At 44.0% G+C, this 24,858-nt stretch overlaps 1 protein-coding gene across 7 annotated transcripts in view; it reads left to right on the forward strand.

Annotated features, from left to right (window-relative positions):
* LOC110502046 (ubiquitin carboxyl-terminal hydrolase 9X) overlaps window positions 1-24,858 on the forward strand; it is a 78,202-nt gene that overhangs the window by 31,159 nt on the left and 22,185 nt on the right. For 2 of the 7 annotated variants that reach the window (XM_036958662.2, XM_090215433.1), the window contains exons 10-34: window positions 52-204; window positions 716-820; window positions 935-1,033; window positions 3,613-3,720; window positions 3,890-4,026; window positions 4,686-4,724; window positions 5,543-5,676; window positions 7,805-7,895; window positions 8,168-8,281; window positions 8,464-8,692; window positions 13,790-13,885; window positions 14,144-14,355; window positions 14,862-15,102; window positions 15,233-15,382; window positions 15,608-15,728; window positions 15,982-16,112; window positions 16,244-16,522; window positions 16,695-16,820; window positions 17,021-17,158; window positions 17,550-17,716; window positions 18,070-18,178; window positions 19,239-19,385; window positions 22,111-22,257; window positions 22,501-22,708; window positions 23,019-23,239. In XM_036958662.2, the coding sequence (XP_036814557.1) occupies window positions 52-204; window positions 716-820; window positions 935-1,033; window positions 3,613-3,720; window positions 3,890-4,026; window positions 4,686-4,724; window positions 5,543-5,676; window positions 7,805-7,895; window positions 8,168-8,281; window positions 8,464-8,692; window positions 13,790-13,885; window positions 14,144-14,355; window positions 14,862-15,102; window positions 15,233-15,382; window positions 15,608-15,728; window positions 15,982-16,112; window positions 16,244-16,522; window positions 16,695-16,820; window positions 17,021-17,158; window positions 17,550-17,716; window positions 18,070-18,178; window positions 19,239-19,385; window positions 22,111-22,257; window positions 22,501-22,708; window positions 23,019-23,239 (3,702 nt within the window). Of the gene's footprint in view, window positions 1-51; window positions 205-715; window positions 821-934; window positions 1,034-3,612; window positions 3,721-3,889; window positions 4,027-4,685; window positions 4,725-5,542; window positions 5,677-7,804; window positions 7,896-8,167; window positions 8,318-8,463; window positions 8,693-13,789; window positions 13,886-14,143; window positions 14,356-14,861; window positions 15,103-15,232; window positions 15,383-15,607; window positions 15,729-15,981; window positions 16,113-16,243; window positions 16,523-16,694; window positions 16,821-17,020; window positions 17,159-17,549; window positions 17,717-18,069; window positions 18,179-19,238; window positions 19,386-22,110; window positions 22,258-22,500; window positions 22,709-23,018; window positions 23,240-24,858 lie in introns of all 7 variants that reach the window. The other 5 variants (XM_036958659.2, XM_036958661.2, XM_036958664.2 and 2 more) reach the window with 3 other exon arrangements.

A 24,858-nucleotide genomic window follows, 5' to 3' on the forward strand; every position in this document is an offset into this window, starting at 1 on the left:
GCAGAACTGTTGGTGTTTGAGTGGAGATTGAAAGATGCCTCTGTCTCTCAGGAGTGGATCCAGCAGAACCACATCCTGTCCATCGTTCTGAGGGACAGTCTGCACCAGCCTCAGTACGTAGAAAAACTAGAGAAGATACTTCGCTTTGTCATCAAAGAGAAAGCTCTTACTATGCAGGACCTGGACAACATCTGGGCTGCACAGGTACTGTGTGTTTGTGTGTGTGTTTGAAGAGAGAGCCATTGATTATCACACACATCGTGCATGGTTCAGGTGAAAGGGATATGACCTAGAACTAGGGCAAAGCTTTTTTGTGTACTTGTTAGCAAGTATTTCCAGCTACACATTTTCTGGTCCCTCCGCCAAACACAAACACACAACCAGACATTGATTGATTGATTTGGAGATGGCTTGTGTCAATTACAAAATAATTCCTAGGATTTCTTACCTGCAGCAAGACTTGTGGTTAATGCTGGAAATACCGGTAAAAGCACAATGGTTCTACCCGTAACGGCTCTAAAAGCAGAATGGGAAATCCCTTGTGTCTTAGCTGGGGCATTTCCAGGTCATTGTGTTTGATCGGCTGAAAACGCCCTTTCCTAAGCATGGCTCCGTCCATTAAATTATGTTTATGTGCTCCTTCATTGTCTATCGGAGGCTGGAAACAGGAAATGTGATTGTTTACATGTTTGTTGACACTTTGTTCCACCCACAGGCTGGTAAACATGAGGCCATCGTGAAGAACGTCCACGACCTCCTGGCCAAGCTGGCCTGGGACTTCTCCCCTGAGCAGCTCGACCACCTTTTTGACTGCTTCAAGGTGAGAGACTTCTCTCCGTTCGCGCGCACACACACACACACACACACACACACACACACACACACACACACACACTGCCCTCCTAACCCCCGTGGTGGTGTTTGTGGCCTGCAGGCGAGTTGGACGAACGCTAGTAAGAAGCAGCGTGAGAAGCTGCTGGAGCTGATCCGTCGTCTGGCGGAGGATGACAAGGATGGGGTGATGGCCCACAAGGTAATCAGGGCTCGACATTCAGGTCAATTTGCCAGTCCAGACGGGGTCAGTGACAAATGAAAGCTACTGGCCCGAATGGAACAAAATACTGACCAGGTCAAGATCTATCAGTAAAGCCGAATGATGCGAGCATAATTTCAATAGCAGGTGATTTTATCTTCCATTAGGTCGTAGCAAGTATCCTATACACGATTCATACAGACAAATGCAAGGACTTTCAAGGACTTTTTTTCAAGCACTTCATTGTAATTTTCAAGGACCTACATGTTATATTTCATTGTTGTAATAGACGAAAGAAATAAAACTTCACCCCCAAAAATGTTTGAAAAAAGTATACATTAGCATAATTTATTTTATTTTATAGGCCTTCCTAACAGCATTATGCATTGACATTGACATGTATTTTTATTTATTCTAAAATATGTCAGAATGTGGGAATTGCCTGACTAAATAGACTGCATGCAGCGATAGATGTTCCTGACACATAAAATGAAGTCTGTCCATGTAGTAGCTAGTCAGTCTCGCCATTTGAGATGTTGAAGAAGTTATTGTATGCTTGAAACAGCAGCATGCCACCCTGCATACCACTGCTGGCTTGCTTATGAAGCTAAGCAGGGTTGGTCCTGGTCAGTCCCTGGATGGGAGACCAGATGCTGCTGGAAGTGGTGTTGGAGGTGGTGTTGGAGGCACTCTTTCCTCTGGTCTAAAAAACACTGCCCTGTGTAGGGTGCTGTATTTCGAATGGGACGTTAAACGGGTGTCCTGACTCTCTGAGGTTATTAAAGATCCCATGACACTTATCGTAAGAGTAGGGGTGTTAACCCCGGTGTCCTGGCTAAATTCCCAATCTGGCCCTCAAACCATCACGGTCACCTAATAATCCCCAGTTTACAATTGGCTCAATAATCCCCCTCCTCTCCCCTGTAACTATTCCCCAGGTCGTTGCTCTAATTGAGAACGTGTTCTCAGTCAATTTACCTGGTAAAATAATGGATAAATAAAATACATTTAAAAAAACGAGAAAGTGAGCAAAAAACGGGTTCGCTTTGTAATAGTATATCCTTCCGTACATGGTTTTACTCCAACAAAAGCAACCGAATAGCGCAGCACCTATCAATTGAAATGGCTTGAAACAAATGATAGCGGCTACATCTCTCATAAAAAGGGATCATAAAGGAAATCGTGAATCGGCCTAATTATATTGGAGCCGTTGGAACTTCTAAATTGGCTACCAGCATGTCAAGGACTTTTCAAGGACCAAATAGCCTAAATATCTGAATTCAAAGTAGGCTATTCCATGATGACTGAATTGCACATCGCAAATGTTCCAATACTTTTTACATACCTGGTTTACATACCCTTTCTGGCCTTAGCCTTTACAGGTAGATATCATAACTTGCACCATCTTTCCTACCTCTTTCCTATCGCTGTCGGTCTTCGGTGAGCTGCTCCACGAAACAATCAGCTGTTGGAAATATATGTGCTCTCTCTGCCCAACAGATATCTCAAACTAGGCTGTGTGCTCTCTCTGACCAACAGATTATCTCAAACTAGGCTGTGTGCGGTGCCGAGCGATTTAAGCATTTTAAACTGAACAAAAATATTAACGCAACATGCAACAATTGCAAAGATTTTTGTGAGTTACAGTTCTAATAAGGAAATCAGTCAATTGAAATCAATTCATTAGGCCCTAATCTATGGATTTCACATGACTGGGCAGCCATGGTGGTCCTTGGAAGGCAGCCAGGCCCACCCACTGGGGAGCCAGGCCCAGCAAATCAGAATGTGTTTTTCCCCCACAAATTGGCTTTATTACAGGCAGAAATAACCCCCCTCAAATAATTCTGCAGGTGAAGAAGCCGGATGTGGAGGTCCTGGGCTGGCGTGGTTACACGTGGTCTGTGGTTGTGAAGCTGATTAGACTGCCAAATTCTCTAAAACGGTTGGAGGCAGTAGAGAAATTATGGTAGAGAAATTAACATTCAATTCTCTGGCAACAGCTCTGGTGGACATTCCTGCAGTTAGCACGCTAATTGCACGCTCCCTCAACTTGAGACATCTGTGGCATTGTATTGTGACAAAACTGCACATTTTAGAGTGACCTTTTATTGTCCCCATGATCATGCTGTTTAATCAGCGTTTTGATAAGCCACACCTGTCAGGTGGTTGGATTATCTTGGCAAAATGCTCACTAACAGGGATGTTAACAAATTTGTGCACTACATTTGAGAGAAATAACCTTTTTGAGCATATGTTTATGAGATTATTTTTTTTACAGCTTATGAAAGATGGGACCAACACTTTACATGTTACACTTATTTTTGTTCAGTATACATAATGAACTAGCAGCTTCAGGAATTCATGTTTTTTAAACAGTTATATATCCTTAACCTTTTTTTCACTGGCCCAAGCGGACCACTGTCTGGGATGATAGACTGGCCCGAGGGGTTTCCTAAACCTCCCCTAGCCAGCGGGCAGCCCTGAATGTCAAGCATTGGTTAAAGAGATGTCTTATTCCAGCTCCTTGTGCTCTGTTTGGATAGAAGTACTGAAGGCTCCTTTCCTCCTCTCACCACAAGGTGCTGAACCTGTTGTGGAACCTGGCTCACAGTGATGACGTGCCTGTAGACATCATGGACCAGGCCCTCAGTGCTCACATCAAGATACTGGACTACAGTTGCTCTCAGGTAATACTAGGTACCGGTCAAGAGCCAGGCAACTGCTTTCCCACACTGCTCAAGGTACTGAAAACCAATCAATTAAGATTTATTTGGAGCGGTCTATTGGAGTGTTCAGAAGAATCGGCTTATGGCTGTGTGTGTGTTCCTTGAATAACGAAGTTCGTGTTCATTTCAGGATCGAGACACGCAGAAGATCCAGTGGATCGATCGCTTCATAGAAGAGTTGCGCACCAATGACAAATGGGTGATTCCTGCACTAAAGCAGATCCGAGAGATCTGTAGCCTGTTCGGAGAGGCTCCTCAGAATCTCAGGTAAGGAGATGGTCAGAGTTCAACTACGGGCTTGGAGGAGGGACATAGTTGAACATGCTAGTGATTGACAAAGATATGGAAGCAGAATGAGTACAAATGGAGTATTATTCAGGACGTAACAGATAGAAATGCACAGTGTAGAGCAGACGTGTTTTGTAATGTACAAAAGGGATTTGTCAGCTCAATACTTTACGTTTCTATCTGCAACATTTTAAATAGTTAAATATTTCACCCCACTTAAAAAGCTAATTTTTGTTGTGCTCAGAATGCTATGCTTGGTTATACATTTACTCTACGCATTTAAAGCATGGCTTTGATTTTTCACATAGCTGACACAGATGTCTCTGGCATTTTAATCACATTTCCAGAGAGGCTGAGGCATGCCAACTCTTTTGTAAACAGGGATTTTCTGTCAACAGTCTGTGACTTGACCTTGCCACCCAGTTTGACCAGGTTTTCACTAACGCTTAGACTGGGAGCATTCTTGAAGACTAAAACTGAGCGAATGTATCTTGCTTCTTAAACGCTGAGCTCTCAAAATAGCATGGAGATTGTTGAATAAGGTGCTGTTTTTAATAACAACGTGCAGTTGTACTGACTGAAATAGTACAAGTAAATGCAGCAAATATGTAGCACACCACATGCCTGTTGTTTTTCAGAAAGAAAATTCCTATTAACATACAAACGAACTTAGCGGGGTAAGTTGACAGCTAATTTGGGGGATATTATGGCAATATTTTGTATAAATTGTAAATCATTTCTAATTTACTCTCTCTCAGATGGTACAACAGATCTGTAATGTTTATTTTCATTCATTAATCTGCTTTAGCAAACCTCTCTCAGGGTAAATCTCAAATTACGCCCTATTCCTTATACACTACTGCACTACCTTTGACCAGAGCCACACATTACCACAAACAGTGCACTACCTTTGACCAGAGCCACACAGGGCTCTTGTCAAGTAGTGCATTATTTGGGGAATTGGGTGCAAAAGTATTTCAATACATAGGGAAAAGGGTGTCACACTGAAATGCGTCTTTTTCTGCACCTGCTCTTCTTAGCTCCAATCACTGACTGTTTGCAGGGTGACATTTTGGGGGGCATTTCTGAGGGTGCTGCATACTCACATTTCCGGAACAACACGACATCCTAGTAATTTTAAGACTGAAATTCCTCAACATTTCTCTTGCTACACAAACACACACACACACACACACACACACAGATAATGGCTTACTGGTTAGAACAGTCGATATACCAAAATGGATTTCTTTAAGCTACAGGTGCAGATAAGCAACAAAATTCCACTAATTGTACACGCAAATCATTGTAATAATTTCATTAGTAGGAGTGGGAGTATAAGTTGAAGTTGTCTACTTGTCATAGACATGGTGGCTAAGTCTCTGAACTTTTGTCTCTCTTTTCCACCCTCTCTCCATCTCTCTCTCCAACTATCTTTCTCTCTCCATCTCTTTCTTTCTTCATATCTCTCTCCACCTCACTCTCTGCTATACAGTCAGACTCAGAGGAGTCCTCATGTGTTCTATCGTCATGACCTGATCAACCAGCTCCAACACAACCATGCCCTGGTCACACTGGTGGCTGAGAACCTCTCTGCCTACATGGAGACCATGAGGCAGTTCTCTAAAGGTATGGCTCACCTGACACAGTGGATTCGATTTTCTCATTAATCACGATTGCCTCATTCTTGACTTTCAGACTTCTTCAGAAATACTACACTGAGTGTACAAAACATTAGGAGCACCTTCCTAATATTGAGTTGTGCCCTCAGAACTGCCTCAATTCGTTGGGGCATGGACTCTACAAGATGTCGAAAGTGTTCCACAGGGAGGCTGGCCCAAGTCGACTCCAATGCCTCCCACAGTTGTGTCCTGTTGGCTGGACTTCCTTTTTGTGGTAGATCATTTTTGATGTTCAGCGTGAAAAACCCAGCAGCGCTGCAGGTCTTGACACAGTCAAACTGGTGTGACTGACACTTACTACCAAAACCGGCTCTTAAATATTTTGTCTTGTCCATTCATCCTCTGAATGGCACACATACACAATCCATGTCTCAATTGTCTTGAGGCTTAAAAATCCTTCTCTCCTCCCCTTCATCTACACCAGTGGTCACCTTCCTTTTCTGAGTAAAGATCACTTTCGCAGTCAAAAAGCAAGCCGAGATCTACCACTCTGTTTTTTTTCAACATGACTCAAATGTAACATTAACCCAATAAAAACAGTTCTGTAGGAAATGAAGTTTGCAGTAGGCAGACCGAATACATTATCACAGCATATTGGCTATATACCTGTCCTGCCAATATTGTTCAGACCATATTATATTTCAAAACTCTAGCTTTGATAACAAAATATATCAGTAGTTGGTGTACAACTTATGAGGCACAGCTGAAGTATAAATTGAAATAATTAGCAAATAATTAGCTTTTATTTTACTGGACTGATGGTACCTGCATTTGATGGTCATGGTACTTTCTAGACAACTGGGAACACAGGGTGAAAAAACTAGGTCAAATCACGACGTCCGTGATGCTCCGGTCGAATTCCGAGTTGGATGACCCAGTCGGATCTAGTTTTTTTTTTTTTTTCTTTTTTCAAATTCCCTGTTGTCTTGGTATTTGGTATTTTATTAGGATCCCCATTAGCTTTTGCAAAAGCAGCAGCTACTCTTCCTGGGGTCCACTCAAAACATGAAACATGACATAATACAGAATATTAATAGACAAGAACAGCTCAAGGACAGAACTACATACATAAAAAAAAAAATGTCCTTGAGCTGTTCTTGTCTATTAATATTCTGTATTATGTCGTGTTTTATATGGACCCCAGGAAGAGTGAACGCCCTTTAGTCGGAGATGTCAGAGTTCCCAGATGTTTTGAACATTGCATTAGTCTCAGCGAAGGGAAGGGAAGGGAAGGAGAGAGCAGCAGAGGGTTATCCTCTCACGGTGAGACTGAGCAGAGAGAGGGGACAGTCTTCAGTGAAAGTGAAATATTCCTCGATATTAAAATGAACACAATGAGCTTCGAATAATAATACAAATGCAGGGCTACTCATTCATTGCAGCGTGAGTGGGAATAGGGAGAAGGGCTTTTATGTTTTAATATATATATATCTTTTTACACTAAATCATAACAGCTGCTCTTTGCTATATTCTTTGAGTCTCTCTCTGGTCATGGTTTTAAAAGTTATGATATTTCACATAGGCTAGTATCCAACCTGTAGGCACTGTGATTTGAGCTATTCGATTGGCCAGCACAGTAGACGCGCTCGATTTAACCATAGATCTCCAGGTCTGCCGGGTAGGAGAAGTTAGTAATTTCAGACATTTCAATTGTTCAAAATGGCAACACTTTGCCTACCTCGGTGCGCAGGGCTTGTGAATCAAGTGCACCTATCGACAAAAGTGAAACGCAAACAATACAAAAAGGTGTGCAAGCCTTTATCATTGGCTTTTCTACAGAAATGTTTGGTGATTGACTAGGAATGCTTGAAGATCGACCAGTTGTTTGCTACTGACCACTGATATGAAGTGGATTTTGCAAGTGGCCATGGCTTTCACCTGATCAGTCTGTCATGGAAAGTAAAGAGCAGGTGTTCCTAATGTTTTGTACACTGTGTGTTTCTACATTCTCTACCCTCTGTATCTAACCCTGGGCAGTTAGCATGTTACTTTTCCATTTGAAAAACATCAGTATTTGCGTGATATTTAAAGATGTACGTTGTGCCCTGATGTAGATGGTCCTGTGTGTTATGTAGCCGAGCAGGCAGAGTTTGACCCCCAGACGGTGAGGGCAGGGAGCCGCTACAGCCACGTACAGGAAGTCCAGGAGAGACTCAACTTCCTGAGGTATGACATCACATCTGCCGGGTTGTATTAATTAGGCACCAAACTGAAGAAAACACACTGAAACAGGCATGAGTCACTGTCTGTACGTGTCCAATAAGAAGCACTAACTGTTCTTTTACTTTGCAAAACACTTTTAAAATGTTTTCCTTTGCGTGACCTAATGAATACGACCCAGCTCCATCTTCATGAATACAATGAATGGAATTGAGCCATGAACTAAACCACTGTCGTCTGATCTTCATGGTTAATGTATGTGTCTGTGTTGTCCCCAGGTTCCTGCTGAAAGATGGCCAGTTGTGGCTCTGTGCTCCTCAGGCCAAACAGATCTGGAAGTGCCTGGCCGAAAACGCTGTCTTCCTATGTGATAGAGAGGCCTGCTTCAAATGGTACGCTGCCATCATCAATATTATCACCTCGAAAGGGTGAATATGGCTCCAACATGATTCAATTTATGTTATTTCCTTTCTGTCTGTCATGGAGAACAAGTCAAATATTCAACATTTTCTCAACTTGAATGTTCTCAACAACAACAAAAACACACCCACTCAACTCTGTTGTTCATCCCCAGGTACTCCAAGCTGATGGGAGATGAGCCAGACCTGGACCCAGACATTAACAAGGACTTCTTTGAGAACAACGTCCTCCAGCTGGACCCATCTCTGCTCACAGAGAACGGCATGAAGTGCTTCGAGAGGTTCTTCAAGGCTGTCAACTGCCGGGAGGGAAAGCTGGTGGCCAAACGCAGGGCCTACATGATGGACGACCTGGAGCTCATAGGACTGGACTACCTCTGGAGGGTGAGTTATTAGCTTTTTCACTATAACAGACAGCTGTTGCTATTCGTAAGTAGGGCTGGGAATTGGCAGGGACCTCAATGTCGATATTATCACGATACTTAGGTGTTGATACGATATGTATTGCGATTCACACAATTGTGTGTGTGTGTATATATTTACAGTGCCTTGCGAAACTATTCGGCCCCCTTGAACTTTGCGACCTTTTGCCACATTTCAGGCTTCAAACATAAAGATATAAAACTGTATTTTTTTGTGAAGAATCAACAACAAGTGGGACACAATCATGAAGTGGAACGACATTTATTGGATATTTCAAACTTTTTTAACAAATCAAAAACTGAAAAATTGGGCGTGCAAAATTATTCAGCCCCTTTACTTTCAGTGCAGCAAACTCTCTCCAGAAGTTCAGTGAGGATCTCTGAATGATCCAATGTTGACCTAAATGACTAATGATGATAAATACAATCCACCTGTGTGTAATCAAGTCTCCGTATAAATGCACCTGCACTGTGATAGTCTCAGAGGTCCGTTAAAAGCGCAGAGAGCATAATGAAGAACAAGGAACACACCAGGCAGGTCCGAGATACTGTTGTGAAGAAGCTTAAAGCCGGATTTGGATACAAAAAGATTTCCCAAGCTTTAAACATCCCAAGGAGCACTGTGCAAGCGATAATATTGAAATGGAAGGAGTATCAGACCACTGCAAATCTACCAAGACCTGGCCGTCCCTCTAAACTTTCAGCTCATACAAGGAGAAGACTGATCAGAGATGCAGCCAAGAGGCCCATGATCACTCTGGATGAACTGCAGAGATCTACAGCTGAGGTGGGAGACTCTGTCCATAGGACAACAATCAGTCGTATATTGCACAAATCTGGCCTTTATGGAAGAGTGGCAAGAAGACAGCCATTTCTTAAAGATATCCATAAAAAGTGTTGTTTAAAGTTTGCCACAAGCCACCTGGGAGACACACCAAACATGTGGAAGAAGGTGCTCTGGTCAGATGAAACCAAAATTGAACTTTTTGGCAACAATGCAAACATTATGTTTGGTGTAAAAGCAACACAGCTCATCACCCTGAACACACCATCCCCACTGTCAAACATGGTGGTGGCAGAATCATGGTTTGGGCCTGCTTTTCTTCAGCAGGGACAGGGAAGATGGTTAAAATTGATGGGAAGATGGATGGAGCCAAATACAGGACCATTCTGGAAGAAAACCTGATGGAGTCTGCAAAAGACCTGAGACTGGGACGGAGATTTGTCTTCCAACAAGACAATGATCCAAAACATAAAGCAAAATCTACAATGGAATGGTTCAAAAATAAACATATCCAGGTGTTAGAATGGCCAAGTCAAAGTCCAGACCTGAATCCAATCGAGAATCTGTGGAAAGAACTGAAAACTGCTGTTCACAAATGCTCTCCATCCAACCTCACTGAGCTCGAGCTGTTTTGCAAGGAGGAATGGGAAAAAATGTCAGTCTCTCGATGTGCAAAACTGATAGAGACATACCCCAAGCGACTTACAGCTGTAATCGCAGCAAAAGGTGGCGCTACAAAGTATTAACTTAAGGGGGCTGAATAATTTTGCACGCCCAATTTTTCAGTTTTTGATTTGTTAAAAAAGTTTGAAATATCCAATAAATGTCGTTCCACTTCATGATTGTGTCACACTTGTTGTTGATTCTTCACAAAAAAAATACAGTTTTATATCTTTCTGTTTGAAGCCTGAAATGTGGCAAAAGGTCGCAAAGTTCAAGGGGGCCGAATACTTTCGCAAGGCACTGTAAATGGAAGAAGTTTGGAACCACCAAGACTCCTCCTAGAGCTGGCCGCTCAGCCAAACTGAGCAGTCGCAGGAGAAGGGCCTTGGTCAGGAAGTTGACCAAGAACCCGATGGTCACTCTGACAGAGCTCCAGAGTTCCTCTGTGGAGATGGGAGAACCTTCCAGAAGGACAAACATCTCTGCAGCACTCCACCAATCGGGCCATTATGGTAGAGTGGCCAGATGGAAGCCACTCGTCAGTAAAAGGCACATGACAGCCCGCTTGGAATTATCTTGTCTGATTAAACCAAGATTGAACTCTTGGGCCTGAATTCCAGGTGTCTGGTCTGGAGGAAAATTAGTACCATCTCTATGGTGAAGCATGGTGGTGGCAGTCGGGATCGATGGAAAGGCAAACAGAGCAAAGTACAGAGATCCTTGATGAAAACCTGTTCCAGAACGCTCAGGACATCAGCCTGGGGTGAAGTTTCACCTTCCGACAGGACAACGACCCTAAGCACACAGCCAAGACTACGCAGGAGTGACTTCGGGACAAGTCTCTGAATGTCCATGAATTTTTTTAATACTATTTTTTTTATAAAATTAAAATAAAAAATGGTATAAATGACAATTACAACAATACTGAATTAACACTTTTATTTTAACTTAATGTAATACATCAATACAATCAATTTAGCCTCAAATAAATAATGAAACGTTCAATTTGGTTTAAATAATGCAAAAACAAAGTGTTGGAGAAGAAAGTAAAAGTGCAAAATGTGCCATGTAAGAAAGTTAACGTTTAAGTTCCTTGCTCAGAACATGAGAACAAATGAAAGCTGGTGGTTCCTTTTAACATGAGTCTTCAATATTCCCAGGTAAGAAGTTTTAGGTTGTAGTTATAATAGGAATTATAGGACTATTTCTCTCTCTACCATTTGTATTTCATTGACCTTTGACTATTGGATGTTCTTATAGGCACTTTAGTATTGCCAGTGTAACAGTATAGCTTCCGTCCCTCTTCTCACCCCTACCTGTGTTCGAACCAGGAACACATCGACAACAGCCACCCTCGATGCATCCTTACCCATCACTCCACAAAAGCCGCAGCCCTTGCAGCGCAGGGGGAACAACTACTTCAAGGTCTTAGAGCGAGTGACGTCACTGATTGAAACGCTATTAGCGCGCACCCCACTAACTAGCTAGCCATTTCACATCAGTTACACCAGCCTAATCTCGGGAGTTGATAGGCTTGAAGTCATAAACCGCTTAATGCTTGAAGCACAGCGAAGAGCTGCTGGTAAACACGAAAGTGCTGTTTGAATGAATGCTTACGAGCCTGCTGCTGCCTACCACCGCTCAGACTGCTCTATTAAATATCAAATCATAGACTTAATTATAACATAATAACACACAGAAATATGAGCCTTAGGTCATTAATATGGTCAAATCCGGAAACTCTCATTTCGAAAACAACCTTTCCGTATTTTATCTAACGTGGCATCCACAAGTCTAAATATTCCTGTTCCATTGCACAACCTTCAATGTTATGTCATAATTACGTAAAATTCTGGCAAATCAGTTTGCAACGAGCCAGGCAGCCCAAACTGCTGCATATACCCTGACTCTGCGTACAATGAACGCAAGAGAAGTGACACAATTTCCCTAGGTTAATATTGCCTGCTAACCTGGATTTATTTTAACTAAAAATGCAGGTTTAAAAAATATATACTTCTGTGTATTGAGTTTAAGGCATTGATGTTTATGGTTAGGTACATTCGTGCTACCATTGTGTTTTTTTCGCAGATGTGCTTTTGTTAAATCATCCCCCGTTTGGTGAAGTTGGCCGTCTTTGTTAGGAAGAAATAGTCTTCACAGAGTTCGCAACGAGCCAGGTTAGCAGGCAATATTAACTAAATATGCAGGTTTAAAAAATATATACTTGTGTATTGATTTTAAGAAAGGCGTTGATGTTTATGGTTAGGTACACATTGGTGCAACGACAGTGATTTTTTTCGCGAATGTTCTTGTTACATCACCCGTTTGGCGAAGTAGACTATGATTCAGTGATAAATTAACAGGCACCACATCGATTATATGCAACGCAGGACAAGCTAGATAAACTAACTAGTAATATCATCAACCATGTGTAGTTAATTAGTGATTATGTTTATAAGATACGTTTAATGCTAGCTAGCACCTTACCTTGGCTCCTTGCTGCACTCGCATAACAGGTAGTCAGCCTGCCACGCAGTCTCCTCGTGGAGTGCAATGTAATCGGCCATAATCGGTGTCCAAAAATGGTGATTACCGATTGTTATGAAAAATTTAAATCGGCCCTAATTAATCGGCCGACCTCTACTCTATATGTATAGCGATTCGATACTGCCATTCGATGTTCCAAACATATAGCTCAACCATATGCAGAAGTACAAGAGTGCGCCATGAGAACTCGTTTTCATCAGTCGTGGAAATAATCGGTGAAAAAATATTGTCTCACCGTTTAAAAATGCACAACTTCAAAGCATATCCTTGAATGCTGCTATTTGAGGTGACGCTCAACCATACATATATTTCCATGTGTATATAAACCTCTGGGTTCTGTGGGATTATTTCAGGGGCTGCTTGAACTGATATATTTAGACTATGGAGGGGGGGGGGGGGTGACCCAGTTAGTTAGCATCAGTGGCCTATCTGTTTGTTTTAGTTACCTACATGTCCAATAATCCCTCAATGGGAGAATCTGTTGCATTTCCTGCGTTGGCTTCAAGTGTTATTCTGACATTGTTATTCACACTCTGGGCATATTAGATGATTTGCTTCATTTGTTTTAGATGTGGGATTTGTAAACCTTGTTTTCACTTGCAATGAATAGCTGATTCGGGAGTTGTTATTGTATATTTGGGTATTAGATCTGTTTACACAGTAGGGGCCGAGGCTACATTTGTGGTCAAATGATTTCCTTGTATGCAATGTTTGGTTGTGAATAATTAATTTTATTCCATCCTAAGTAAAGCTCATTCACTGATGTTATTGGTTTGGCTGGTAAGCATTGTGTGGTACAAACACACACACACACACACACACACAGACACACAGACCGTATTTGAGTCTGGGTTAATGTACTGATGTTAGTGTGTGAGGGCAGCTTAGGGCCAGTGGTTGTGACTGGTTATGTTTCTGTGTGCTGCCGCTGAGTGCTTATTAATGAACCTCTAGTCTGGATGATGAGTCATACCACTCACAGTCTCTTCAGTGTTGTCTCCAGGGCTGTTTGATGGAGAGGGCCGTAGGCGTCCATTGAATCAGTCTGTTATTTCCTCCTGCCAGGTCGTAATTCAAGGGAGCGATGACATCGCCAGTCGAGCCATAGACCTGCTGAAAGAGATCTACACCAACCTCGGACCAAAACTACAAGTCAATCAGGTAACCATCGGTGCCCTTTGTCCCGGTAACAATAACAGCTCAATCTGCTATTAGATCAACCTAAATCATCTAGCCGTTTTGAATATATGTGATACCTCGGTACCGTCACAATGTTTTCCAATCCGTTTCTCTGGGATCACTGATGTACATGTTGGTTCTATTATCTGAGGGATGGATTGGAACACTGCAGTTCCAGACAAACAGGATGTCAACCATGCCCTTCTCCTGAACTCACTACCCCTCCTGTCCCCCATGCAGGTAGAGATCCACGAGGATTTCATCCAGTCGTGCTTCGACCGTTTGAAGGCGTCGTACGATACGCTGCGTGTCCTGGATGGGGACAAGGACAGCATCAACTCGGCCCGGCAGGAAGCCATCCGCATGGTCCGCGTGCTCACTGTGCTCAAGGAGTACATCAACGAGTGTGACAGCGACTACCATGAGGAGAGGACCATACTGCCCATGTCCAGGTAGGGGAGCCTACAAGCACTGAGCTTAAGCTTGTTGTCCTGACCTTTTTCTTCCCCCAAACCACTTCACCCTAAGTGCACCTGACTGTGTCCACCCTTCCCCCCTTCCCCAGTCCACCTGACTGTGCTGCTGCTCCAGTTTCAACTATTCTGCCTTATTATTATTCGACCATGCTGGTCATTTATGAACATTTGAACATCTTGACCATGTTTTGTTATAATCTCCACCCGGCACAGCCAGAAGAGGACTGGCCACCCCACATAGCCTGGTTCCTCTCTAGGTTTCTTCCTAGGTTTTGGCCTTTCTAGGGAGTTTTTCCTAGCCACCGTGCTTCTTCACCTACATTGCTTGCTGTTTGGGGTTTTAGGCTGGGTTTCTGTACAGCACTTTGAGATATCAGCTGATGTACGAAGGGCTATATAAATAAATTTGATTTGATTTTGATTTAACCTGTCCTCGCTCCCTCTTCCTCTTTTCTCTTCTCTCCCTCCTCTCTACCTCTCAGGGCGTTCCGGGGGAAGCACATCACGTTGACTGTGCGTTTTCCTAACCAGGGCCGTCAGGTAGATGACCTGGACATCTGGTCTCACACCAACGACACCATCGGCTCGGTGCGCCGTGGCATCCTCACACGCATCAAGGCCAACGCCACGCACACCAAGATAGAGCTCTTCATTGGCGGGGATGTCGTCGACCCAGCCGATGACAGAAAGCTGATTGGCCAGCTCAACCTCAAAGACAAAACGGTAAGCGTGATGAGCTGTGTTTTGACGAGCCTCATGTCACCGGTGGGTTCTTTACAGCTTGTTTGTATAGGTCATTTATAGGAAATGGTTTGTATATATCTTCTATTCTCCCGTTGTGTTGTGTCTGTAGTTGATCACAGCCAAGCTGACCCAGGTGAGTGCCAACATGCCGTCCAGCCCAGACAGCTCCTCGGACTCTTCCACCGGCTCACCTGGTAACCACGGCAACCACTTCAGCGACGGGCCCAACCCAGAGGTGGAGAGCTGTCTCCCTGGAGTGGTGAGCGACACACACACACAAACTTCCCCGGAGTGGCGCTTCACCTCTCACCTCATCAGAAAGGGTGCCTAGCTCTCTTGGTCCTTGCCTAGAAAATAATTAATGTTGCCTTTGCCTAGGAAAGCATCAAGCTAGTAGGAAAAACTCCTATCTCATGCATGACTGCAGATGAGTAAATGGAACAATGTTAACGCCTTGTCTGTTCGCTCCTCTCTCTGTCTCCAGATCATGTCTCTCCACCTGCGCTACATATCTTTCCTGTGGCAGGTAGCGGACCTGGGCTGTGGCATTAACATGCCTCTGTTACGAGATGGAGCCAGGGTACTCATGAAGCTAATGCCTCCAGGTACTCACTCTCTCTGGCACTCACTCACTTTATAGGGGCAATCTGGAATTCCTACATCCATTTTTTTAGACTTTAAAATTAGTGGTATACCATTCATTTGTTGAATATAACTATAAATGCCTCATGGGTATAGTTCAGAACACAAAATGTAAGGTTGTAATTGTAAAATAAAATGGTTTATAGCATCAAAACATGGTTAAAACGAAACATACATGTGGGATGTGTAAATGGCCTGTTGATTGGGTTTGTGTAGATAACAGTACCGTGGAGATCCTGCGTGCCATGTGTCTGGACCATGCCAAGCTGGGAGAGAACAGCCTCAGCCCCACACTGGACTCGCGCTTCTTTGGCCCCTCGCCATCACAAGTCCTCTACCTCATAGAAGTGGGTCTCTTGTTTGTGATCACTGCTGTCTGTCTCATCATTACCATACTGGGTGGTGTACGCTTTGCTCTCTGTTGACCACTTCCACTCTGTGTGTGTTTGTATACCTCTTTTCCCCCTCCCTTCCTCAGGTGGTGTATGCCCTACTCATGCCAGCCAGCGCCACATTGGGGGAGGATGCCAGCGACTTCCAGTACAACTTCCTGAAGAGTGGCGGGCTGCCTCTTGTACTGAGCATGCTCACACGGAACAACTTCCTGCCTTCGGCCGACATGGAGACACGGCGAGGGGCGTACCTCAACGCTCTGAAGATCGCCAAGCTGCTGCTCACCGCCGTGGGGTTCGGACACGTTAAAGCTGTGGCCGAGGCCTGCCAGCCCAATGCTGAGGGGACCATACCAGTCTCACCGGTTAGTTGGTTAGATGCACACAAGCGCGTGTACACTGAGACATGCGCACACACACACATACTCACACACAAACGCGTGCATGCGAAGTTGAACTAGGATTGTGATGGCCATGTTAATGCTAACATCCTCTCGCTCTCTCGCTCTCGCTCTCTCGCTCTCTCTCTCTCTCCAGATCAACCAGGCCACTCATGACCAAGCCCTGGTCCTCCAGAGTGCCCTGCAAAACATCCCCAACCCTGCCTCAGAGTGTATGCTCCGCAACGTAGCTATACGCCTGGCTCAGCAGATCTCTGACGAGGTGAGAGGGAGGGAGAGAAACAGGGAGGGAGGAAGGAGCTAGCGAGAGAGGGGAAAGAGAACTTGGGAATTAAAGAAGTGGGGAGAGATGGGGTAGAAGGACAGACTGTACGTATGCAACTATGTTGATGCCTGTGACATAATCTGCTTTAATTAAACTGTTCCCTCCCTCTCCTTCCTTTTCCCTCTCGTCTCTTCCAGAACTTCTTCCAGGCGTCCAAGTACATCCCAGACATCTGTGTGATCCGGGCGGTGCAGAAGATAGTGTGGGCGTCGGGCTGTGGCACCGTACAGCTAGTCTTTAGCTCCAACGAAGAGATCAGCAAGATCTACGAGAAGGTACGCATGGCCGCTTATCCTTTGATCATCAGTCCATTGATTGATTATCTGCTTTATTTTGGTCTCAGTCTTAGGAGACTGTGCAGATCCCATTGCTCTATAGTGGGGTGTTGTGTAGGCCACTGCACTCATTTTCCTTCTATTAATAGTTCACAATTGTTTGTTGTTAGTATATTTTCTACCTTGATGAGGCTAGTGTGTATTGTTTAGCCTATACAGTCACAGATCTGTTTTTGTGTGTTGAGTGTCTGTTTAATGTCTGTCTTTCTGTGTCTCTCTGTGGTGCTTGCCGAAGGGACTAATTGGTTAATTGTGTGCACCTGCTTCCTGAAATACAGAGAAGTGTGTGTTTATAAAGTCACAGCGGTGTGTGTGTCCTCCCCCGCTACAGACGAATGCGGCTAAGGAGCCGGACGGGGAGGATGAGCAGGTGTGTTGTGAGGCCCTGGAGATCATGACCCTGTGTTTCTCCCTGCTGCCCACCGCTCTGGACACACTCAGCAAGGAGAAGGCCTGGCAGACCTTCATCATTGACCTGCTAATGCACTGCCACAGCAAGTATGTACCCCCCGCCGTGTGTGTGTGTGTGTGTGCGCTAGTTTGCCTGTCTATCAGCATCAGATGTGCACTTGACTGTAAGTCGCTCTGGATAAGAGAGTCTTCTAAATGGCGTCTGCTAAATAACCTAAATGTAGATGTTTTCATGTTAGGCTGGAAGAGCAGCCTGCCACACCTCAAGGCTGGTTGCTGCTGATGTACCACAGTGGTCTCTGTGTCGTAACTGCTTCTTGTAGTGGATGAGATGTGGGATGGTCTGTGTCTATGGTAATGGTAATATCTGTCCCCAGGTCAGTTGGTGGATTGATGGATTAGTTTGTCTGTAGTATAATTGTCTTCTGATCTGTTTCCAGGTCAGTTCGTCAGATGGCCCAGGAGCAGTTCTTCCTCATGGCCACCAGGTGTTGCATGGGCCATCGACCCCTTCTCTTCTTCATCACCCTCCTCTTCACTGTGCTGGGGGTACGTATCAGCAACACTCTCCTCACTTCACTGTGCTGGGAATACGTATCAGCACCTCTCTTCACTGTGCTGGGGGTACGTATCAGCACCTCTCTCTTCACTGTGCTGGGGGTACGTATCAGCACCTCTCTCTTCACTGTGCTGGGGGTACGTATCAGCACCTCTCTCTTCACTGTGCTGGGGGTACGTATCAGCACCTCTCTCTTCACTGTGCTGTGGGTACGTTTTCAGCACCTCTCTCTTCACTGTGCTGGGGGTACGTATCAGCACCTCTCTCTTCACTGTGCTGGGGGTATGTATCAGCACCTCTCTCTTCACTGCTGGGGGTACGTATCAGCACCTCTTCACTGTGCTGGGGGTACGTATCAGCTCTCTTCACTTCACTGTGCTGGGGGTAAGGTTCTACCCCCAGCACAGTGAAGTGAAGAGAGCTGATACGTACCCCCAGCACAGTGAAGTGAAGAGAGCTGATACGTACTCTCTTCACTTCACTGTGCTGGGGGTACGTATCAGCTCTCTTCACTTCACTGTGCTGGGGGTACGTATCAGCACATCTCTCTTCACTGTGCTGGGGGTACGTATCAGAACCTTTCTCTTCAATGTGCTGGGGGTACGTATCAGCATCTCTCTCTTCACTTCACTGTGCTGGGGGTACATATCAGCACCTCTCTCATACATGAGTGCTTTGGGGTTTTACATTACTTTCACTGCAATCATGGCCCTGTTCAAATACATTGAACTTGTACTCTTACTGCCTGCCTTCGTTGAAGTTCTCACTGATCTCCCAAATCAGAATAAGCTACGGTTGTATTATATCATATCATATATTATTTCTGCTATCCAGCCAGGAGAGAGCAGTGATCACTTCAAGGAAGGAAGGAGAAGGTATGCATGTACTGCTTAAAGTAGGCAGTGTTAAGTAAGCTGTCAACTGGTTTTCATGGCTTTTCAACAGCTTTTTAAAAAAACATTCCCTATTAGGTATTCAAACATGGATCTCTTGCTGCTCCAGGTAATACAGTACTAATGTGAATGTACATGCTCTCTGTTTGTGTTTCAGAGCACCGCTAAGGAGCGGGCCAAGCATGCTGGGGACTACTTCACCCTGCTCAGGCACCTTCTGAACTATGCCTACAACAGCAACATCAACCTGCCCAACGCAGAGGTGCTGCTCAACAATGAAATCGACTGGCTCAAGAGGATCAGGGTATGACCATGATTCATCCAGATCTTGTGTCATGAATAATGCCCCAGAGCTTTGTGTTGAGTTAATTGCAGCTCGTGGCTGAGGTTCTAGTCCTTGGTCAGAGCTAGGGCTGTTGCGGTGACCGTATTACCATCACACCGGCGGTCACGAGTCATGAAGGCAGTCAAATTCCACGTGACCGTTGAGTCACGGTAATTAGGCTTCTCCAAGCTCTGATGCTGCTGATGGTCATTAATATCCTACCAAACTTGCTAACTGCCTGGTACTCAGCGCTCTATTGTCCCTCTAATCACTCTGACATCAATGCAAATGTCATCTAAAATCTAATCAAACTCTTCATGAGAGCACATGAGCTCCTGTTGCACAACATTTCTATAGGCTATGCAATTGTGTGATAAAACAGAGTGATGGCCTGAGAGTGATGTTAAAAAAAGGATCCCATCAGCTTCCTATAGGCCTACTATATTTACTTCTCAACTTTCCTAATATTAAGGAACAGGAGTATAGCCTACATGGCTGACATGAAAATGAATCACGGGTAAAGCATCCTCCATTCGCTATTTAAATGCGTAGATGACGTGTTTCCCCTGCCCCTGTTTGCATGATAATGGTCCATTCTAAATCCATTTCATACATACAGTACAAGTCAAGTCTGTGCACAACTTATTTTGACTATTTTCTACATTGTAGAATAATAGTGAAAACATCACAACTATGAAATAACACTTGGAATCATGTAGTTAGTAACCAAAAAAGTGTTAAACAAAATAGATTTGAGATTCTTCTTGCACATTCTTGGAATAATAGTCAACTCCTGTAGCCTAGCCCATAGGCCTATATTTTAATTTGACCTTTATTTAACTAGGCAAGTCAGTTAAGAACAAATTCTTATTTCAATGACGGCCTAGGAACAGTGGGTTAACTGCCTTGTTCAGGGGCAGAATGACAGATTTTTACCTTGTTAGCTCGGGGATTCGATCTTGCAACCTTTCGGTTACAAGTCCAACTCTCTAACCACTAGGCTACTTGCCGCCCCAAAATGTATATGTTTTAAGGGGCCAAATAACTTCTTAAAATGTAAGCACATTATTCCGCTTTACAAGCAGCGTGTGAGTTTCAAGTTTGGGGATAATTGCATTTGTGGTCACTTTTGATTCATGGTGTTTTCTCGCTAAATGGAACATTCACACTTATAGCCTAATGCACCCTAAAAAAAATCCATGCCTTTTGTGGCCAGTGACTGTCGTGCCCTTCTCTCTGAGTGCTGCACAATTCATGACCTAATCTGGTCTTTCTCACAGGGAAGCCAGACACGTCGGGGACACAACTGCACGCGTCCTTATGTGAAAAAATTGCCTAATAGTTTATCAATATTTTAAGCTAAATGTTGCGTCAGCCTCACTGTGTAAAAGTGTTTTTGATGCTATTGGTTGTATTCATTTGGGATCTATCGCAGCCCACAACTGTCCCAGACTGGGATATTTATTTCTTGCACAGAATAGAGTAGTTCAACTTTTGTACTGTGGGGAATCGTAGATTGACATAGGCTAGTGTTTTTGCTGTTCGTTTTGCTGTGGACAGTTCTTCTAGTATCTTCTGAATTGGATAAGGACGCATGCAGTTGCATCCCAGACAAGTCTGGCTTCCCTTGTAGCCTGTGAGAAGACCAGATTAGATCATGAATTGCGCAGCACTCAGAGAGAAGGGCACAACGGTCAATGGCCACAAAAGGCATGGATTTTTTTTAGGGTGCGTTACGGCCAAACAAAGGGAATGACGCCTGGACATTCGAAGCATTATCAAGTGCTTGTCAAATTGTGAACGAGAGACTGATGAAGTGTGTACAGCCTGCACAATAAAACAAAGCTCATGCCTTTCAAGATACTTTTTTTTCAAATCATCATCAGAGTTGCATCATGCAGCATTACAATGTATTACAAATCTGAACATATAGCCCAACGTTTGTAGGGCAACTAAAGTTACATTAACTTTAAATGAAGCATATTGGAGTAACTATTTCTTTGTTAACCACTCAACACAGAATAGCCAAATGTGTGCACTCCCTCAAATCGTTTGGAGAAAATATCCTTTCTATTTGATTCAACTTTGTTCAATTGTATTCTTCATACTATAAAATAATATAAAATAATGCCACGGAATTCTAACCAGATCTTGTCTGGTAAATTAACTAGTGAAGCCCACAATCATATGGCATAGCCAGCTCAGGGCCTAACATAAGGACAACTCAGAGTAGCCTATTCTGTTATTCTGAAATAGACTACATTTTCTTCATATCATGTTTCTTTAGACCTGTGTATAAAATAAATAATGGATTCATTGTGAAGGTGTAAGCTTTATTACATGGATTTAATAGACTTGTTAAAATGTAGATGTTCCAAATGTCTGCATCAGTAACTTGTAGGCTATGTATGGAAGCCAGGAGATGCTAAATGTGTATGTTAATTAACGGTCAATTATCATGAGACCGACCGTTATTTTCTTGACTATCACCGGCTGATGAAATTTCTTGACTGCCACAGCCCTAGTCAGAGCTAGGTTGTATTCATTAGGACACACCGTAGCAAGATGTTAATCAACGGGGAGGGGGAATCAAGCAAGCACTTGTTATTGGACAAGTCCATGTAGTCCTTTTCTTTTGCATACTGTTCGGTGCTTAATGAATAGGACCCTGGTTGTTAGTACTGTGTGTGTGTGTGTGTCCCAGGATGAGGTAAAGAGGACAGGGGAGACGGGCGTAGAGGAAACCATCCTGGAGGGCCACATCGGGATCACCAAGGAGCTGCTGGCCTTCCAGACATCAGAGAAGAAGTACTACATCGGCTGTGAGAAGGGAGGGGCCAACCTCATCAAGGTATGATGGCATCCATTTTGTATTGAATTGAATCTTTTTACTTATTCACCGGCATTAGTGGGGCTCTCGACAACATTTGATTTGGCCCACCAGAAGCTTCTAGAATGATCTTATGTGGTAATAAATATTTAAAAAATTAGCAGTGACCTTCATATCTGTATGTGGCTGTAATAAATGTGCTGCACGCAGTAAATGTTACTTTCTTACCCTGTATTAACTCGCTCTCCCTCCCCCTCTGTCCAGGAGTTGATAGATGACTTCATTTTCCCAGCATCGAACGTGTACCTGCAGTACATGAAGAGTGGGGAGTTCCCCACGGAGCAAGCCATCCCTGTCTGTAGCAGCCCCGCCTCTATCAACGCAGGCTTCGAGCTGCTGGTGGCGCTGGCGGTGGGCTGTGTCCGGAATCTAAAGCAGATGGTCGACACGCTCACTGATATGTACTACCTAGGTAGGAACTCTAAGAGGAAAACTACACAGAGTTGTGTTCTCCATTAACTTTCACTGATCAATGTTTGCACCTCAGAAAGCCAGAAATACTATTACTTACTCTTGATCTGTATCTCATCATTACATTAGTCTTTCTTCTCAATTTATATTGGGGGCAATCACATCCCTGCAACTCTATGCTTAAATTTAGTGATACAATCTAAAGTGATAAGAACTCACCCAGATTTACTTCCCTTCAGGTTGTGAGGCACAGAACCTACCCACCTGTGTTATTGTGTATGTCCAAATGATATCCCCACCCCATCTCCCAGGTTGTGAGGCTTTGACAGAGTGGGAGTATCTCCCCCCGGTGGGACCGAGGCCAACTAAAGGCTTTGTGGGACTGAAGAACGCCGGAGCCACCTGCTACATGAACTCTGTCATCCAGCAGCTCTACATGATCCCGCCCATACGCAACGGCATTCTGGCCATCGAGGGCACCGGCACCGATGTGGACGATGACATGTCCGGTGATGAGAAGCAGGAGAACGAGGTAATGCAGGAGAGAGCAGTATCGAGGAACGACTTTAGAATATAGAATGATATTATTTTATTTAATGATATCCAGTTGGTAGTTAGTCTTGTCCCATTGCTGCAGAACCCGTTACGGACTCGGGAGTGGCGAAGGTCGAGAGCCATGCTTCCTCTGAAACACAACCCTGACAAGCCGCACTGCTTCATGACACACCGCTCGTTTAACCTGGAAGCCAGCCGCACCAATGTGTCGGAGGAAACACTGTACAGCTGGCGACCGAAGTCAGCGTGCATGAGCCCGGCCCGCCACAAGAGCACGATGGGACAAGGACATCCCAGCCGGCCAAACCCTCTCCTTACCCGAACGGCGCTGGGGCAATAGTGAACCACCTCATCATGGGTGTCTTGGTCGTGGCCGGCTGCAACACAGACCGGGATCGGACCGGGTCTGTAGTGATTCCTCTAGCATTGCGATGCAGTTCCTTAGACCGCTGCACCACTCTGGAGGCCCTGGAATTTAGAATTATCTGAAAGCAAATACTAGGGTTTAGTCATATGGTGATGTTGCGTTTGTTGGTTAATCCATGTTTAGTTAAAATAAGATTAATTGGTCACACACATATTTATCAGATGTTATTGTGGGTGTAGTGAAACATTGCAGGAGTATTCAACAATTCACAACAATATACACATCTCAAAGTAAAATAATGAAATTAAGAAATATATACAGTGCCTTGCGAAAGTATTCGGCCCCCTTGAACTTTGCGACCTTTTGCCATATTTCAGGCTTCAAACATAAAGATATAAAACTGTATTTTTTTGTGTAGAATCAACAACAAGTGGGACACAATCATGAAGTGGAACGACATTTATTGGATATTTCAAACTTTTTTAACAAATCAAAAACTGAAAAATTGGGCGTGCAAAATTATTCAGCCCCCTTAAGTTAATACTTTGTAGCGCCACCTTTTGCTGCGATTACAGCTGTAAGTCGCTTGGGGTATGTCTCTATCAGTTTTGCACATCGAGAGACTGAAATTTTGTCCCATTCCTCCTTGCAAAACAGCTCGAGCTCAGTGAGGTTGGATGGAGAGCATTTGTGAACAGCAGTTTTCAGTTCTTTCCACAGATTCTCGATTGGATTCAGGTCTGGACTTTGACTTGGCCATTCTAACACCTGGATATGTTTATTTTTGAACCATTCCATTGTAGATTTTGCTTTATGTTTTGGATCATTGTCTTGTTGGAAGACAAATCTCCGTCCCAGTCTCAGGTCTTTTGCAGACTCCATCAGGTTTTCTTCCAGAATGGTCCTGTATTTGTCTCCATCCATCTTCCCATCAATTTTAACCATCTTCCCTGTCCCTGCTGAAGAAAAGCAGGCCAAAACCATGATGCTGCCACCACCATGTTTGACAGTGGGGATGGTGTGTTCAGGGTGTTGCTTTTACGCCAAACATAACATTTTGCATTGTTGCCAAAAAGTTCAATTTTGGTTTCATCTGACCAGAGCACCTTCTTCCACATGTTTGGTGTGTCTCCCAGGTGGCTTGTGGCAAACTTTAAACGACACTTTTTATGGATATCTTTAAGAAATGGCTTTCTTCTTGCCACTCTTCCATAAAGGCCAGATTTGTG

The sequence above is a fragment of the Oncorhynchus mykiss genome, chromosome 22 (genome assembly GCF_057628025.1).
Source record: "Oncorhynchus mykiss isolate SJ-2025 chromosome 22, ASM5762802v1, whole genome shotgun sequence".
NCBI lineage: Eukaryota > Metazoa > Chordata > Actinopteri > Salmoniformes > Salmonidae > Oncorhynchus > Oncorhynchus mykiss.